The 19,903-nt window shown below is 40.1% G+C and overlaps 1 protein-coding gene across 2 annotated transcripts in view; it reads right to left on the bottom strand.

Moving 5' to 3' along the window:
* Positions 1-483: 483 nt before the first annotated feature.
* Positions 484-19,903, bottom strand: part of galnt2 (UDP-N-acetyl-alpha-D-galactosamine:polypeptide N-acetylgalactosaminyltransferase 2) — a 58,868-nt gene continuing 39,448 nt past the window's right edge. Inside the window, exons 4-16 of one of the 2 annotated variants that reach the window (XM_086026135.1) lie at positions 19,225-19,323; positions 19,059-19,126; positions 18,253-18,318; positions 17,960-18,081; positions 15,350-15,437; positions 15,010-15,097; positions 14,791-14,894; positions 14,094-14,220; positions 9,865-9,957; positions 8,640-8,723; positions 8,299-8,452; positions 6,105-6,224; positions 484-4,993 (exon numbers count right to left, since the gene is read on the bottom strand). In XM_086026135.1, the coding sequence (XP_085882261.1) occupies positions 4,838-4,993; positions 6,105-6,224; positions 8,299-8,452; positions 8,640-8,723; positions 9,865-9,957; positions 14,094-14,220; positions 14,791-14,894; positions 15,010-15,097; positions 15,350-15,437; positions 17,960-18,081; positions 18,253-18,318; positions 19,059-19,126; positions 19,225-19,323 (1,369 nt within the window). In that variant the 3' untranslated portion in view covers positions 484-4,837. The remainder of the gene's footprint in view (positions 4,994-6,104; positions 6,225-8,298; positions 8,453-8,639; positions 8,724-9,864; positions 9,958-14,093; positions 14,221-14,790; positions 14,895-15,009; positions 15,098-15,349; positions 15,438-17,959; positions 18,082-18,252; positions 18,319-19,058; positions 19,127-19,224; positions 19,324-19,903) is intronic. The other variant, XM_086026136.1, reaches the window with a different exon arrangement.

The raw sequence follows: 19,903 nt of genomic DNA, 5'->3' as shown, positions 1-19,903 counted from the left end.
ACATCGTGATTCGATATATTTTCCAGCCTAGTTCTTATGTTTAGAGGTGATACTGTATCCAAATAGAATTTCAATAAACTGAACTTGTCTTTCAGTATTTAATAAAATGGGAAGTACAAAAAAACAGAGGCGCTAGGTCATCCCACCATCTGCTGTGGGATCAGGAAGTCATTATGTGTATGTTTTAGGAGGTTATAGGTTAGCAAATCAGCGAAATTTCAACAATTTGGGATTCATGGTGAATGAAAATTTGACTTTATGTAAAGGAAATGCATTATCATTAAATATGTTGGTTTCATGAACGCCGAAAAGCACAAGAAAGGTGACAAATAAAAAATATAGCTATTAAACCAGGATGGTCATTTCATGACGCGTCAACACACGTCAAGACCTAGTGAAAACAAACGAGCAGAAATCCGTGACTGAGTCATGCAAATTATAATAGATAAGGGACGCACACCAAAATACTCGACTCTCTTCACAAATGTTTTTATATAAATGCATTTATTTAAGTTAATCATTTCTCCTCATTCAAAGTTTGCAGTGTCTATAAAAGAGGGAACAGTTAGAAGCGCTGCACAGTGTGACAAAAACAAAACCTGCTAGCAACCTGGGGCTGAGTACACTTCATATACTGTATGTACATAATGTACACACATTAGGATGTAGGTATATACAAAAATATCCACTTTTACACACGGGATCACAAAGCATCAAGCATAAAGTTCATGTCCTTTAATTTTTTGTTATCGGTTGTTGAAAATTCAAGCATATGACACACATCCTGGCCCAAGTCATATTTTAATACTTAAAGTCTGGTCAATTAAAACTGATGCTAATCTAATTATGCAGATAAAAATGACAATTGTATCAAGCTTGATTTTTACACCTTTCTCTTGTCCACAAAATTGCATTCAATCACACGTCACTTTCAAACTATGACGCATGCTTTGGATGTTCTTGTCACAAATATTAAGACATAAAATCAGGAAGCTGAGAGGTTTATACCCTGTGGAAAACATATTCTGTTATGCCGTTCTCATTTATCCACATACAGAAAGAAAAAAAAACAGGAATAAACTTTGGCACAATGTGCTAAAGATGTAAACATTCAATCATCCAATCAATGGGATTGTGTTGTTTTTTAAATATATGGCATTGGTTGAACGGTTCTGGTTAAAAAAAAAAAAAGAATAGCAGACTGTGTTGCCATGGTAACTCATATGTGCTGCTGGCGTCAAACTGGTTGAGCAGAGACAACAATTCATAAAAGCAACAGCTATTAATAAAGAGGCGTCCTGAAATTCTTTGGTGGCGCATCATTGGTTTTAGTATGTGTAGGAAACATTTTAGTTAAGAAAAAGTCCTCAGGGTGCCACATGATTTTATGGCAAAATATGAGGCAATCAAATATACTTATTTTTGGAACTGCATGGTGGACCGGATTACATCCTCTCGTGGGCCGTCCATGACCCACGGGATTCAGGTTCCACACCCGGTTTAGAAAATGTCATTTTCAACTCTTCCAGTTGCTACTTTGTGGCAGTAGAGGGCGCTGTACACCAAACAACAGTTTCTATTCTTCAGGAAGGATTCTATGCAGTACGACAAGTTATGTGATTTGAAGACATCTGCACTATACTGTACTGAAAACAGCAGCATGAAAACTACACTTTCAATGTGGAATTTTCACTATCTTGTGTGGGATGGAGCCATGACAACACGATGAACAGAGCGAGCGCTTTAAAGTGTTGCTAATACTTGATCACAATTTGTCTGGTAGTCTAAAATTATTACTCTAAAATTGATTTCTAAAGATACAAAGGCTGAGAGAACATAACAAAATTAAACTTTCTTTTGCATTCTTCCAAACACAATGAGCCCCTCTCATCTGAGTTTTAGCCCCCCTAATCAACTAACATTTAGATCGTCTGAGTACAGTATAATCACCATGGCAACAGGGCTCTCCTCACAACCGAGCTCTGTATCTGTCCCGGCACCCACGGGTGCTGGCAGCCCAGCGCCGAAGCCTATCAAGTGTCAGGATAGGCTCTGCAAGCAGCTGCAGTGTCAGCGTGGTCGCCTCAACTTAAATTTAAGACAAAGGAAGACACATAACAAAATTGACCCAAGACGAACGGACGGAAACCTAGTTTAAAAAAACAAAAACGAAACAAAAAAACTTTCGTGTGAGATAGAGAGAAAGCTGGAGGAACTGAATTGGCAATAATCTATTTTTAAAAAGCTACAATTTTGTCTCAAGTGTGGGGCTTTTTGGGGGGTTTCCCCACAGCTGCCTTGAATTCTTTAACTGGTTCTTAATTGTGAATGTGCATGGCACTATTGCAGGTAACAAGATCATTATGACACACAAGCATGCTGTCCAAAGACAACCTTGTAAATCCACTTCATGAATTTTACATGACATTCAACATTGTTCTCCTGCCTGCGCCGTTAAATGTGGAACTATCTAACCAACCAAAACATTGTTTTCAATGAGTACTCCATCCGCCACAACAGTCCTTCACAACAGACAACACTTTGTATCGGAGTCGCACAATGAAATGGCTTGTTTTAATGAAGCAAGCGTCATCATTTGACAGATTGACTAAGCAGTATTTTCTGGAGAACTGAATCTGATGTGTGCAGCTCAAAATCAGGAGTTCAAATTAATAATCAACTCATTCAGTACCAGTCATTTTCAGACCCTCTTCTACCCTAACGTTTGAATAAAAATTAAAAGAAATATAAGTTCCTGGGATTGAATGGCTTGACTGTGAAAAGACATAAATATGTCTTTGGGACTGATTTAGATAAGGAGGGATGGAATTTACAATTACAAAAATAACTATCATATTGATTGAAACACAAATTGCAAATACAGAAACCGTGAGCTCAATTCATGACCATCCCCAATGTATTGTCTTTTTCGTTCTTATTGGCAGTCGGAAAAGCAGCGTGGCGCATTACTGTCACCACCTGATATTGTCCTTCCACTGCAAAAAAACCAATGCAATTTGATGGTGGCTGGATGTTGTCAAGCGTGTTGCTGCCATCTAGCAGTAAGGGGGTCTGAAGCGCACTCGTATTTAAAACCATGCTCGTCTCAAGGTCAAGTGGCAGTTCAGAATACTGTCAAGCCATAATTACTGTTGAAACAAATGTCAGGGGGGGGAAAAATTATGTCATCATCATGTTCTTTGTGGAAACTTGTTACACATTGTAAAAGCTGAAAGGAAAACAAATGGTCACGTTTGGATACAGACGTTCCATACAAGTCTAAGCCAACATTTGAAAACAAACACAACATATGGTACATTATGGTGCATTTGCTTCTGGTGCTTAAGTTGTAGGTCATTTGTGTTAATTAAATACTTTGTGCTATCATCAGACAGAAATAATACTGTATGTACCATAATTGTTTGACAAAAGATTAGGTTCCATCAATAGTCAGGCCAAATTAAAGCTTTTTTTTTTTTTTTTTAAATGACACCAAATCTGATCTGTCATAACTTCACCAAAAACGATAGCTTGTCCCATGATGAGAGTGACAGTACTGCAACAAACATGCACAATTTCAGCACGATCCAAGTAAGAATATAACCTGTGTTCCTTTCACTTAATATCTACGCAGCTGCAAATGTGGTTGAGTTCCCCCTGCGGGAAACAATAAATCAATTGGACAAACATCTTACCAAGTGTGGTGCGTCAGGTCAGCGCTACCAGAGAAACTAAGAGGAACTGGGGGTGATAATACAAGTTCCGCTATTTATTCCTGTTACCTCTAGAGAGAAACTGCCGCAACAGTAAATAACACAAATTCAGTCTGATGTGCTGAGCAACATAAAACCACAATGCAAACAGAAATTGTATAAAACTGAGGCGCTCCTGAGGAGTAGCCGAAGAGCAGCAAGAGTAAAGAAAAGACATCAATCCTCTAGAGTTCATTGTCCTTGCAGTTTTTTTTTTTTTTTCCAATTTGCTTAAGAGAGAAAAAAGTAAACAAAAATAGGCTGCTAAGAGCTTTGTGGTGTGTTGTTGCTTTAAAGACAAAAAGAGGATGCTAAAGTGCAGCAGCCAGTGCTACGGCCCGAGGAGAGAGCACAACTCCTCAACTCCATGTTCTCCGAGAATTCCTCCAGAGTTTCGCTGCGTGTTGTGGGTAATCTCCTCTTCAACTTTTGTGGGGGGCGGGGGATGGGGGTGTGAAGATTAGTAGAAAATATTTTTTTTATCCACCTCATTGCTACTGATCCTGTAAACCGACGCGATTCAACACAAGGAGAAAAAACACCCAAAAGTTGTTTTCCTCCAATTCAACAGTTCTGGCTCGCCCCCCCAAAAAAAAATTGCTCCTGCAAACCTCCACAAATGAACAGTAATTAAAATATTCAAAAGAAATTACAAAATAAAAACACTAAAGAGTTCATTTCCACCAGCATTGAAGAAAACAAACGACTAAGAATTCATGTTATTTTGCCTCCTGAACCATCAATGAAAAAAAAAAAAAAAAAACCCACTGAGGTATGTAGTAGTTGGATGGAAAGCCTTCATCGCTTTTATCCCCCTCATCATCAGCGTCACCAGCACTGGTCCTCCCACTAAATATGGTCAGTTTCCTGTTTAAGGTCTACAAGGTCCTCTGCCAGTCTGTATGTTGGAGGGGGTGTGGTGGTGTAGAAATGACCTCAAAACCGCCGGGGAGGAGCAAGATGGACCCGTTCATCCATCATGTTTGTTTTTCACCTCCAGTCGACATCTTCTACTACTTCTTAACGTCAGTTGGTGTGTCATGTTCTTAGCAGAGCATGATGATGTCTAGTGGCGGTGTTGTCCCCTAGGATTGTAAATTCAGGGTGAACTTCCACTGCTGGCTCAGGTTGGGGCTGCACACCTCCACAGTGAGCCCGCCCATGCGGGCGCTGCGGCTGTCAAGACACAGGTTACTGCCCACGTGACGAAGCTTCGAGTTGGACTCAATCTGCTCCCACTTCTGCTCATATAATAACAATGCAGAGACAGCACACAATTAGTGGTTTGTAAGGTTAGACATTTCGCTACATGTCGTGGGTGAGGAGGAGGCAGTTTGTTCCATAATCGGGGACCGGCAATTACGAAGCTCTCACATTACTGTTTAAGGCCTGGACTGCTGGACGTGGACGAAACCTTGGCTGCCTCAAATTATTCAGAACTTGTTTCCATTCAATGTTGTAAAGATTTCATGTCCTCAAAATTGCCAGCAACATTAATGAATTACAAATTGAACTACTCGGCTTTCGGGTGAATTTTCCGGATGAACCTAAAATGAACTCTACTCTTTACAGGTGAATTTGATTTGAACTTCTCTCAACTTTTAATGTTCAGTGTTTCTGGGAATTTTGCATAACTTGCTGTCCTCTAACATGAAGCTGAATGTCAAAATTCACAACGGGTGTTTAATCCATTTCCACACTACTATTGACTTTCTGTGACGCTTTCAGTTTCCTGCTGATGACACGTGACACTCTAAGCTCAGTGGCCAATTCCTGTTTGAAGCCTTCGCAATGGCAAGGTACTGTTGATCATTGGTAAGTGTCACATGCAGGTCACATGATGTAAAATTGTGGACTGTAACCAGAAATTTGGTGTATTTATACGCCGCCTTTCAAGCCACTCAAGGTCACCCTATACTGGACAATTGAAACAGACTTAATCAAATATACAGTAAACAAATATAAAGATTTAAGCATTAAACAGTAGTAGCAGAATAACAATGGGAACAACCAGCATCAACGGGCCGGTTGAAAAAGGAGGCTTTCAAAACTTTCAAGTGAGTCTAAAAAGTAGATATGGAGGCAATGCTCCTGATGTCAGGTAGGCGGGTTTTTATTATTGCAGTTTTTTTTGGACACTTTTTGGTGCCATTTTCAGTGTTTGATCCAACATTTGGCCAGGGTATTAATACATTTGGGCTTGACTGTAAATACATCTGTAATTAAAAAAAAAAAAAAAAAAATGGGCTGACTACAAGTGCCTCTGACAGTTCAACATAATTCTTAAGCATCAATTAATGAGTTGTTATGCTCATCAGTAGTGTTTTTTTTCTCCTTTTTGTGTCAGTATACCTGTCTGCTGTCATTGTCTCGACAGCCCTGCAGTTTGATGAGGGAGCCGGCCGTTCTGTCCACGACTGTCAGGCACAGGTCCATGTGTTTGACTGACTTATCCTTAGTCAGGGCCCATTCCTTGAGCAAACAAAGTATAATCTCAACATACAGCTTTGAATGAGGTCAAATAATCTACAGTAAAGAACAGGATAATAAAATTTCACTCATACTCAACGCTATCAGAAAATGACACAGTCTCAACTTTAATTATGAATTTAAGGCATTCAAACATAGAATAATAGCCCTAAAGTTGAGTCAGTATTACATTATCTTATTATCTTCTCTATGCTCACAGGCAACCTTAACAATCTAATGAGATCCATGAGTTAAAAGAAAATCCACCACAAGATAATAATACCTCTGTCAGAGGCTTATGCTTATGGTATTAATTTAACAATTTGTTCAAAAAGTAGAGAAAAAGAAGAATTCACATCGCATTAAGCCACAGGCTACCAATGTAGTGTAAAATGCAATAGGCTATGAATAAAAATACAATAAATAGGTTACAAGGGTACAAAATGGTGCATATTTAAAGTTCTTAAAATTTAAATGGGGTAGTGAATGGGTGGAGCGGACGTGTGGGAACCGTTTAATTGGAACAATAGACTCATATTACAGTAGCTGCAGTTTGCACTAGAGTAGAACTGCACTGCATCATACAGAGGGCGTTTTTGGTGAGAAAATATTAGAAACCATGTAGTTCTATATCAATGCAAATTAAAAAAAACAAACAAAAATCATTAAAAATCATAAATATTACATTAAATAGAATTCATTCTTTAAAACATTTCAGACAGTATCAATCAAAATTGGGATTTATTGTCAGTATGAAAGATTTTGGACACTGAATATGGAAGATTTTGTACACTGAACAGTGGTGACTTGAGATACAAGTTAAATTCGTTCCATGACCGCGCTCATAACTCTAACATAACATAACACTTGCACGTCAAACCAGAAATGCCATTAATCCATTCCAGCATCGTCTAACTAAAAAATAAAGATGTTTGCAATGTGTTTTTCAATTACAAAAATAGCACTTTACAACATTGTTTTGTTTTCATTTAAAAAATAAAAATAACAACATACAGTAATGATATAATTAAAAAAACGCAAAAAAATAAATTCTTGCCGCATTTTTTGCTTCGATTTAACCCTTTCATGCATAATGGTCACTACAGTGGACAGCTATTTAAAAGTTGTTTTCGTCTATATTAATTCATCCAAATTCTTAAAAATATTTTTAACCCTTTCATGCATTAATTATGATTTAATGTTATTATTTAAAATATAAATATATTTTTTAGTTTAATTAATATAGGTGAAAGCAACTTTTAAATAGCTGTCCACAGTAGTGACCACTTTGCATGAAAGGGTTAATGGACATTGTGTTGCTCCTTTTGGTGTGTGCATGCCGTGGCCACCTCGAGGCAGTACAGACAAACAGATACACATGGAGATGGTCAAAACTCCTCAGTAAGCCATAGTAATGAGTATTGTTTTTTGCAGAGGATAAAGAAAATATATCTGTCTACATGAATTGCTCCACTGTTTGTGTTCAAATATCCGTTGTTTAAAGGGTTTTAACACTGCAACACAGAGGCAATAAGTTAGTCCGTCTATAATGTTTTGCATTGTTTATCAACATTAGGCGATGCAGACTTAAGGAAAAGCTATGTGGTTGTTTCAAACATGCAACGTGCAATTCTCTTTGTTTTATGTTTAGTTTGACAGGAATCTTCAACCGAGAGTTGCATTAAACAACTTGAAGCCTCTCACTGTACAGTGTTCGTATTATTAATTTTTGCTTACAATATCAACGGCTTTGTAACAGAATAGAGGATGGTAATTTCCACTCAATTTTTAAAACAGTGCTTCTCTTGCACTGACACTTTTGTTTTTACAATTTTGATTGAAACACTAAATAATAATAAACTCAGGCCTGTGTGAAAGCCACATGTCTAAACTTGCTAATTATTTTGGAATTATGTTTCTATCTTCTACAAGGGGCTGAGAATCAATTATTTTGTAGGTGTTGGGAAAACTTCAGGTTTTAGAGGTAATGGGTTAAAGCATACCAGCCATCCTCTAAGCGCCAGTGCAACCATTTGACCCCCAGGTGACTCAAAAGTGTACGTTTAGACATGCTGACCTGTGTGTGTTGCCATGGTAACGCTACCTGGTTTCCGCCAGCATTGTGGCACTCGTAAACACCCACCACGCCGTCAGCAAAATGTCCGAGCGTGTCGAGGCAATTTCCGCCCTGCTGCAAGGCCCCAAAGGCGATGTCCTGGTGGTCTGGGACACTGATCGCACATGCACAAACATTGAAATTGTCTTGAAATAGTTATGTACAAATCCACAATCAAGCGCAAGCAAAAACAATAAACTGTGATATAGTGGGTAAACACTGCACAGTTATTAAATGCAAACCGTTTTGGCTGCCGTAGGACACAGTCATGCATACAAAATGAAATACAGTCATCATCTTACCGCAACTCAGGGTAGACATTCTCCAGGTACCATTTAAAGGGCTTACAGGCTAAACGCTTCTTCATATCCAAACGACTCTGAATGCTGAGGGAGACAACCAGGGACAGAGAGCATGAGCGGCTTGTCACTCATGGTGAAAACTGATTCAATTATATAAGTGATGAGAAGGACTAGAGAGGCCCACGGCGTGACTGCAGCGGAGAAAACAAGCATAAAGGGGGAGTATGACAACAATGTTCCGAAAACGTCACAAAATATTTCATTCATCCGAGAGTGTTTTGTGAAGGGCTTTTGCTGTGTAAATACGCAAAAAACATGGCCAATAAATGCAATTAAAAGAATTGCCCAAAATTATTATGATGAGTAATGAGCACGGGGAGACATAAAACAAACTGTGTAACATAATTGTTATGAAAGCATTACGTTAATATGAATGGTTACAATGTAGGTGCTTAAACAGATCAAATTCAGATATGACATTTCTTTTGGATCCACCTCAATAAAATATGATATAATCTCATGTATCAAACAGAGAGAAGTGTCTTTTTAGAACTAATATATTGTCGCTGTCCTGCGATATGACATTACAACTTTGGACTCTGCCTATCAAATTTAAAATGGCACACAAGATTTGACAGAAACATTTAGAAATCCAAATATATTTTCTTAAATGTTGTACATTATTTAGAAAAGGACATAGAAATTTAGGTGGCACAATCTACAAAATACAAATCGTTTGCACACTGTCTCAGTTCTGAGCTTGGGGGTAAACGCTAATTAATGCGATCTCCACGCTCCGTCTGAAGGGGGCGCCATTACTTTTGCAAGTTTTTTGTCTCCCCGTGGTGGCAGTGTGACACCCTTGTGTTAGCAACACTTGATGGATATGTAGTCACACACTGGAGTGACATTTCACCAGTGCCATCAGCTCCTGCCTCAACAAGCAAGATGACAAAGATGGTAATGCTGTAAAATTACAGTAAGCTTGCACCTAAAAAAAAATGTCGCAATTCCATCTGTCCTTTTCACTAGGCTTTGAAATAAAATTAGCACACTTCCCAAGAGCACTTCAACTCATGTGGCAGTCTTGTGATCTGTCCACATCAGGCATTTGGGCGCCACACAAATGTGGAAAGGTACTGGTGCTGATTAGTAATCCGTTTTAAAAAGGTTATGTGATGTATTAAATGACAGGAATGTGGAGTGTTTGAGGATGAGCCCTTACTTTCCATACGGCACATTTCTTGCCGAGGGAACGGCGGCATAGTAGAAGTTTTTGAACTCGTCCATCCACACCTCAGCGGCTCTCCTGGTGTTCCTGAGATGGTGAGAAAGAACGGAAGAGAAGGAAGATGAAAAAGTGCGTCTGTGATTAGATGATCGTTTCTGTATATCTTAACAACTATCCAAAGGTAGCATTCCCCTCTTTGGACAGTCAAGCGGGGTCGTGTGTTTACGTCTCTAGTTACTGCTCTCAGTGTAGGTTGCCAGGCAAAGCAAAGTGTTGACACGGAGCCCGGAGCTATTTTGCTATATTTACATTCTTTTCTAATGATGTCACAGACAGCTGTTAAACGCCGAGTCAGCTGGATTCACAATCAATGGCAGCAGAGCTATACAGTGGATGATACATACGGTAATTTAGCTCTACAGCCTATGGTCCAAAATTTCAAGTCGTTTATATCTCATGCAGATATTGCTGCTTACGGAAGATATACAGTAATAAAGAAAAACCTGCATTATTGGATATACATGAGTGTTGCCATTAATTCTGATTAGAGACTTATACATAGCTGATTTAGATTTTTAAAGGGCATGAATGTAACACAAGTTGAGGGAAAATGAGGTTTACATGCCAGTACAGTGGAGAAAACTACAACCACGGTAATAGTCACATTGTTAAGTTAATACCTTAATAAGCATTGCATGAGCATTATTATGCAGCATTTGTCAAAGACTGTGCAGGTGTTCGTAAAGTTGTGTTGGGATAGTGTAGCCTATATGTTAAAATGTACTAATAAAAAGCTTCTAAACATGGATCTCAAGCCACCATCTCACATTTTTTAAGATGTCCATAGTGAATGCAAGCGACTTAGAATTCTCTACGACAAGTAGGGTGACGCTGGATGCAATTTAATATTTAAACAGCACGAGTTTATATGAGGATAATGTCATCATGCATGAAGTGTTTCTTTCTAAAGATGATGTCTGAACATGTTCTTCCTAACCCACTTGCATCCTAGCATAAGAGACGATGTAAACAGACTTTCTGGCCTATGATCGACCCCTTTGCAACACGCCAGCACAACCTCACTTCATAGGAGCGACCAAAAGAACAAGCATAATGCCATCAGCGGGGGCCGTCTCATGGCTCCCGAGGGCGGCCACCGCAGACACGAAGCGAGCGTCTGGCCTTTTCATCAGTGATAAGCAGCTGCCGTGCATAGTGGGATAACTGCGATGCACCGGACGCTCTGCCATTTTTCATAACCATCCCCAATGGTTGCATGTTTTTTTTTTGGTGGGGGGGGGCATGTTGTGCTGCTGCAGGATTTATCTAGTGATGTCCACCAGCAGCTGGAAACACCAAGGGCAGCACCAAGAAGTTAACAATAAAGATAACAAAAAATAGGCAATTTCTAAGCTACTGTACTCCAACCAAAGTGACCAAAAATGTGCCTCTAAATGTGCCTCCAAAATCACAACATTTCAGAATTTAACCCGCCTGAGGTATGACGTCAAACAAGACAGCAGCATAGTATGGAACGTTTGCGAACACAATGAGCCTCAAAGAATGAATTATTTGCTTTTTCTTTGGCCTTTTGAGACACTTTTTCGCATGCAACGGTTACCCGGCAATTATTGTATGAGACCTTGATGTACTTGACAAGCAAGCGTCACTAGATTAACCCTTGACATGTGTTTTGTACTTTATTTAGTTTTGTTTTTCACAACACTTACTCCAAAAGAATCAGCAGCCTCAACAAGGGATGTGAAGAAGAGCAAATCTGCATCTACATCTATGTCATCCAATTACAGCCACCATGGACCAAACAGGATAGCTGAGAGACAACGCAGGGGAATCGGATGGGCAAACGTAACAGGCCATGATTGCCATGAATGCCCCAACAAGATGTTTAATTGTCAAAACATTGCCTCGGCAGTGATGGTGTGGATAAGAAACCTTGGCAGGCAACTAAACCTGACACTCTGTAATAGGGAGTGACAACTTCCAAGGAGTCTGTTGCGTGAGAGGAAGCATTGTATTCCCCAGAAACTCATACTTGCTGCCTAAAACCCTTCGAAGGCCGTGTTTAAAGCGGAAGTCAACCCAAACATATTTTTTTCAAGAATATGTTCCCAGCAGGCCCACTAGTTGAAACACGGCATTCTGATTAATTTTGCATTTGTGGAATATAAGTTAAGCAGCAAAATGCACTTGTTTTTAGCCATCTGTGGGGGCGGCCATTTTGTCTCCTGTCAACTGAAAGTGACATCACAACTGCTCACAATGACCAATCACGGCTGACCTGTTTTCTGAATCTGAGCCGTGATTGGTCATTGTGAGCAATTGTGATGTCACTTTCAGTCGACAGAAGACAAAATGGCCGCCCCCAGAGATGGCTAAAAAGGAGTGGTTCAACACTTATTCCACAAAAGCAATATTTATCAGAACGCCCTGTTTCAATTAGTGGGCTTGCATAGAACATATTCTGTAAAAAAAAAATGTTTGCGTTGACTTTCTATAAGAGAGCAATTTTTGCAGTATGTTCGTAAATAACAAGCTCTTTTACATGCTTTGGTACAAGATATTGAGTAGTGAATTAGCTATTCACAGAAAACTAACATCAAACATTTATTGAGTACCAGTATACATGTGACTTTTTGCACTGTCGCTGACTTGGAGCCAGGCAGGCAGGCAGGGCTCGGGGAGCTTTATCCGACTCTGCCGGGGCAACAAACTTGCTCTAAAGATGCCTGGCATCCATGTTTCATCTGTAGAAAGTCTTGACAGAATGTGACAACTGTGACTGACCACAACAGTATGTGAATGGCTGGCGTTACTGCCATTCGTGGTAAAATGCAGGCCCCGAGTTTGCCTTGGAGGCTCGGGGACTCCGTAGCCCCTTCCCCCAACACCCCATCACGAAAATGGTGAAAGACCATCAGAAAATTTGGCAAGACTTGAATACAGAGGGGAAAAATGGCCCAAATCCCACAGCACACTACATTTTCGGCAAATGGGGCCACTGGGAACATAGCCTAATCAGACTTACGGTACATGAAAAGCTGTACGATTTAATAATTCACCACTCGTGTTGTCACTTGTTTTCAACATTATAGAGGAAGTTAACCCAAACATTTTTTCCAAGAATATGTTTTATGCAGTTTAAACAAGTAAACAAGGCATTTTGATTAATAATGCATTTGCGGAATATGAGTTAATCAGCTAAATCTAGCAAAGAATCTCAGGGGCGGCCATTTTGTCACTTCTGTCGACTGAAAATGACATCACAGATACCCAGGGCTCAGATAACGACAAACCACGGCTCTGCTTCAGAAAACAGGTGAGCTGTGATTGGTCGTCACCTGAGCCCTGACCAACTGTGATGTCGACGGAACGGAAGCCCGTTTAAAATGATAGGCAGACCGGCCGGACAAAAAGGTGGCTAGATGGACAGCGGAAGGGTACCCCAGCTGCAGAGAGAAGGTGATAAACGGACCGGGAAATTTGATTAAAATTCCCAGCTCAGTTAATCAGAATGCCTCAGAATGACTTCCCCTTTAAGAGTGTATTATTGTTTTGAGGTTTGACTATTAACAGATATTAACATTTGTACACTTAGGTGAGAATTAAAATGTTTCAAAATAAGATGTAAATTTGGCTGGAAGGTAAGAGTCTAATTTATTTATTTATTTTTTTTCAATTTACAAATGCAATGGTTAAATAATATTAACATTTGTGTGACCGGTTAGAATGTAGACAGGCTGAACATATATCTATATATTTACTCCTAAAGGACGGCATGTTCACAGTACAGAATGTCAGAATCAGTTCCCTCGCTAAGGTGACAGGTACTAACTTGTAGTCTGACAGTTTCCGACCCACTGAACGGAGTATAAAAGTCTCCCTTTGCACGGCTTCAAGTATGCAACGCAGCGACGCTGCACTGGCTGAACAATTCATTGCGCTCATCTAATGAGTTGAGAAAATCTTAATGACTATCTAATTTAGGTGTGTGGACCATCTAATTTAGTTGTGTGAATATCTTACTGTTGAATATTAAGAGTGTAATTAATTGAATGTTGGTCTTCAGCAGCTAAACATTAACGACTAATAATGCCACTCCCCAACACTACAATCTTGACTGCCTAAAACGTCTTCATGAAGGTAATTTAAGGGAGACGCGGTAATTGGTAGTTTGAGGTCGAATGTACGTGTGTGTGTGTCACCTTGCAAAAACGGTGCCGCTACCACCAGGGAAGGTATAAGGGTGTTGCTTCCTGAAAACGTGTCCGACCCGGCTGCACGGGATGATTTCCAGACTTCCGCCGCACTGCCACACACGAAATGAGATCTCTGAAACACAACACAGGCCGGCCCATAAACAAACATTGGATTATTGCATGAGCTATCAGCGCCTCGTAAATGTCTTCGGCGCTGCGGCAGTGTCGGGCTCCCTCGTCGACATTCTATTCATCGCAATACGCGATAAAATTAATGTGTGAATTGGCAATCTCGCTTCATTAAAAATGCCATCAACGCAGAATGCATCTCTCTGACAGCTGCGTTCTCGAGACAAATTCCCAACTTAATTTGAACAAAATTAAGAGGGAGAAAGACTTTATGGCAATTTGTTGTTAAGGGACGAACTACAACACAGAACGTGAACCAGGCCGCACTCCAAACAGTATAAAGTCTTCCCAGAAGAGTGGATTCTGACAACTGCAAAAGGGAACCCATCCCCATGTGATCTTTTCATTCCCGTAGGTGTTAATGGCCGCGTGTCCCAATACTTTTGACAATATCGTGTGCAATGCATTTGTATGAGAACTCTGTCCTACAAACCAGACAAAAGCTTCATTAGTCTATTGATTTGATGCTGCACTTATACTATGCATTACTGACATTTGCATTAGCTGCACTCACCCAGATTTTCTCCTCCCCAAACATCCATCATCATGTCATATTTCCCCAAAAGCTCAAAGTATTCCTTATCCATGACAAACAGACCTCCTGCTATCATGGGAGTCCTGCGTAGGGGGTGGGTCAGAGAAAACAAATTAGCTCAGTAGTTGGTAGTCAGAACGTTATGGAGTAGGAAAGTGTCACGGTGGTGTGAGCCGTTTTGTGTTGCGCGTGACTTACTTTATGGGAGCGATAGGGTTGCCTTGTCTTGCTCGTCTCTGGTCCAGAGTCATGTAATCCCATTTAAACACCAAATTCCAGTCAAAACCTGCACACATTTCATGTATTCATTCATTTACAGTCTGTTTCAGTGTACACAGAAAGCCCAACAGCCCAGTTTGTACGTTTGCTTAGCCGGCAGAATAAGAAGAGCGCGTGTAGAGAGTGCGCTTAACAACACTTAATGAGGTATCGTATCAGCGCAGCCAAAAAAGCCGGAAAGTACACTTGACATTGAACGCATCGAAGGCTGCCTCGTTGAGGTCATGCTCACTCGCCCCTCTCTACTCGTGCACTGTACCTCCTTTGAGATCGGCCGAGGCTCCCACATACTGGAAGTTGTCCATGTTGATGACATCAATTATGGGAGAAACCACCCTGGTCTTATCCTGTAAAAAAGGGAGAGAGGAAACATAATTGCAAATTCTGTCCAGATGGTTGATGAAATTCATAGATCTGAGACAATGACAGATTTCAATGATCATTAATAAACCATCAGGAACCTACTATGTCTGTTTACCATGACTTCAAGAAACATTTTCCTCACCAAAGCACACTCTGGATAAACACACATTTCAGCTAAAAGAAATGGTTGCACAAGTTGGGCAGAGAGGACAATAGGAAAAAACTGTTCCAAGTGAGCTTATTCATTCTGTGTACTCTTGTCAGCTGTGTGGAATTGAGTTGAATGTTTTTAATCGGTCGAGAAAAATGGAGTGCATTGCTTTGTTGCGGAAAGCAAAGGCAGTTTCTTCAATTTGAACTTGTTTTTAACGTTAAACTAACAGCAAAAGCTACACTACTTTTTACATAACGTTTCATGTCTTCTTTTATACCTACATGTAACAACCCATTTACTCAATATTTTCTTTAAGAAATCCAATAAATCAGTAACTGATGGAGGGAAACAAAAAATTACTTTCCAACTTGGAAGACAAAACAAGGACTACCTAGTATGGATAAATATTTCACATCATTGTTAAAACATGAGAATTTACGTCTGTGCAAATTTAGTTCTACAAAAGAAGATTTTTCTCGTGTCTATTCTTAATGGCCTCCCTTCAAACAGCCATTTAATTTGTAATGAAGCTCAGTTCTATTTTAGTAATGCTGACTATTTTTGTTTTTTCATTTGAAAACTTTCTACATAAAATAATCTGCCCAACACTACAAGCCAACTACCACAATAAATTAAATATATAAATACCGCACGTTCATTTTGATATGAAAAAAATTCTGAAGCCGTTTCCTATTGTACAGAATATGAGCGCACAGACATTAGTGAAGACATGTGCATGCTCAACTTGACGCTGACTGCTAGCCAGCCAGCCAGCCAGCTCTGTGGGTGTATGCAGGACCTCTGACCTCTCCGAGTAAAGGACAGAAAAACAACCTTTCCACAGATCTAAATAAGCACGCTACGTGATGAAGCAATTGGCAGTGCCACTGTGATGTTGCATATTTTTAAAACACTGAGAGGCAGCAAGGAAACAAAAACACTTCCACCCTGAAATTATTCCAGTGTGTTAGTGACATTTTGAGGGCGTTTGGTGGCAGGGATAGTGTATTTTTTCTTAAGGGGAGACAGCTGCCTGAAAGTAGGCCAAATGATAGCATTTTGCACCCATTCAACCAACAAGAAAAAATGGTATCATCACATAAGCAACACATGCAAAAGTCAAAAGAATTTAAAGACTAAAAGAAAAACAATCATGTTAGTCCATCGAGGGCAAACTCATTTGATTCTTCTAAAATACATTATGTAGAGCCTCGCTATATGCAGTCGGTACACAATGAGAGCGCCGTAGTAAACTGCAACCACAATAATAGACTTTTCATCAAAGCAGACTATTGTTTTTTTTTATGCGTTAAGGCCTGCTGCCCACTGAGCCCCGCAGTGGAAAGCAACACAACTGAACAATCACAAATATATTAGTCAGACTCATATTCGCGCCGTATAAACTCGCAGCAAAAGAACACAACATTTTTAGGAGCCATACTGTATATCATCTACTGAATTACAAACAAGATTGTCAAGAAAAAAAGTGGAGTTCCCTGGCTGCTCTAGCCACATTGTAATATAAAGAGAGGAAAAGGGTGAGAAGGAGACTGCATGGATATTTCAGATGGTGTTGGCAATGATAGCCCCATTCATTGACTGCATTCGTGCAAGTCCACATCAGAGACTCTCCACACATTGCTTTTTAACCAGAATACTGCATTGGTGTATCTTATTTGGTACCTGTGAAAATACAATTTATTATTGTGGTTGTAGCTTGGATTGGGGAAAGTAAGAATGTTACTGAAACATACTGAGAGTAGTTTCTAATATTATGTTACCAGAAAGAGAGGAATGAAATATTAATATGCAAGTTATGAAAAAATAAGAATAATAAATGCATGGCTGTAGATAATCACTCACAAGTATCCCACCAGTCATCCTTTGCTGTTAATGATACTGAATAATATGTTCCATGTTCCAAAGATGTTCAGCACAACAATCTTCACAAGGTCATCTCAAATGAAATTCTTCACAGGCTTTTGGATAACAATGAAGTCATGAGGGGGAAAAAAAATGGCATAACTACGTCCAAAATTAGATCTCAAGCTCTGCTGCAAACACCAAATTGTAACGTGATCGAAATACTGTTATGAGTTCCGGGTTCCCCTGGTGGGATATATGATGTGCAATGAATCCCTTTTCGATCGTCAGACAAAACCGAGTAATATTGTCTTTAGAAACGCACATTTTTTTATTGAGACCCTGTTTTGGGCCTGATTAATTTCTCTTACAGGATGAATAAGGCATCCATCCATCCACCCCTTTGTTACAGTGTGAACTTCCTGTTGAACACAGGACGACAAGGCATGAACAAATACATGGTTGATGCATGAGTGTGCACGCACGTACCTCAGCTACTCTCTCCAGGAGCGGCTCAAGCCAGTGGTCATTACATTCACAGTGAGAGTCCAGGAAGGTGAGGACTGGCGCCGTGGCAGCATCTGCACCACGAACCCTCGAGCGCATCAGTCCTGAAAAAAACTTGGTTACAAAAAAAAAAAACCCACATGCACAATACCCCTGCAGAACAGAACGTCTCCATCTTGAGCCATAGGCTGGCACTCGATATCAAAGCAGGAACAGCACCCAGAGGATTGTCCCGAGATTAAAAAATGAAAACATTCTTCTCTTCCTCTAATTACCTTCTCTGCGGTCGTTTCTCAGCACGCGGACTTTTTCGATCTTGCCCAGCAGCGCTCCATCCTCCGCTGCAACAAATCCACAAAAAAGTTCTTTCACATACTACTATCAGAGCACTTGTGTTGCTTTGTCACGATGGCCATTTGGCAAAACGTCTTTTGAGTTTGTTTTGGGGACAATAAATCATTTTATTAATTGTTAAGTCTTTTAAATATTTGTTTCAGAACTCGTTTCAGTGCCAGTAAATCGATGTAGCTCAAATTCCCATAGCTGGCATCACGTTGTTATACACAACAACATTAGTTATTAGTAGATCACTGGCACTTCCTCACAATTTGCAGCCAAGTAATGCACTCGACTGGAACGCTACACTAGAAATGTCTCCACAAGAGTTCTTCAAAGCTCATCATTAAGGAGGACATGTCATGGAAATTTGACTTTTTAATTGCTTGTATACCAATGGTAAAAAAAGAATTCAAATGTGTCTACGAGCAAACCGTTCAAATTTACATCTTACATCTTCTACTTTGTTACATTAACAGAAAAGTGCAGTTTGGTGGCTTGGTGTTGAATTGCTGCCTCCATGAGTGAAATTTACGACAAAAAAGCTTTTACCATCTCATGTATGCTTCACAGTTGGTGCTTGCTTTTTTTGACACTCAACTCAACAAGTGGACACCCTCTAACTACGCCCCTAATCATCACAAAAAATAATTCCATTCCATTCTGGTCACAGCCAGAATCAATTAATCAATGAATAAGGTTATGCCCATCTGTTGTGTGCGTTGTGCTTTGAAGCAATACTTACGATTATCGCTGTAGTCATCAACCAAGATGATCTCTTTGACCAAGTGAGCGGGGCTTTTCTTCAAGACGCTGAAACGAGAACAAGAAAGAGAACGACAAAATAAAACATCTGGATCCCGATATTTAAATGCGCTTACGTGGAACACTAACAAAAAGCAATCACGTACCTGACAACGGTGCGCAGCAGAGCCGAGCGGGCTTCATTGTGGAAGGTAATGACCACACTCGAAGCCGGCAGGTCCGACTTCCACTGCTTATGTCTGCAACTACACGTGACACAATGACACAATGAGACAACAAACAAAACTGACGCAAACATTCCCTTGTACGTTTGCATGGACATAATGTGAAGTGGGAACGCGCTGGTGGGCACAAGGAACATGGTTCAGTGTGCATTAACACAAAAGGTGCACGCGCACTCGTTATGCTCGACAGGAGCTGGGATTGGCATTGGGTTTCGCCAGAGACACACTTGAATTTCAATCCAGAACGTGAGAAGAGCGACAAGACAGAAGCGGTAGAGGACCAGGACCTCATTAGCAACCGCCTCTCATCACGTTTGAACCCGACCACCACAAACATGCAATTAAAAATCTGCCATACGCACCACACTACTTTTGATAGGCGTGTGCAGTACCGGAAGCGAAAGCGCAGTAAATGGATTTGAGAGTGTGTGTGTGGTCCTTTGTGTCTGTTGTATCTCTGTCACGGCATCATTAGCTTCAAACGAGTCAATATGTCACTTCAATCAATCTAAAATTAACATCTCCTCAATCATCACAGTGGCAGAAGCCTATTTGGGTGCGAGCCATCTATAAGAAACCGTCAAAACTCCTTTGTTTGATT

Source organism: Filicampus tigris, chromosome 3 (assembly GCF_054856515.1).
Source record: "Filicampus tigris isolate MCC_2025a chromosome 3, RoL_Ftig_1.0, whole genome shotgun sequence".
NCBI classification, from domain to species: domain Eukaryota; kingdom Metazoa; phylum Chordata; class Actinopteri; order Syngnathiformes; family Syngnathidae; genus Filicampus; species Filicampus tigris.
This window is presented reverse-complemented; position numbering and strand designations above follow the sequence as displayed.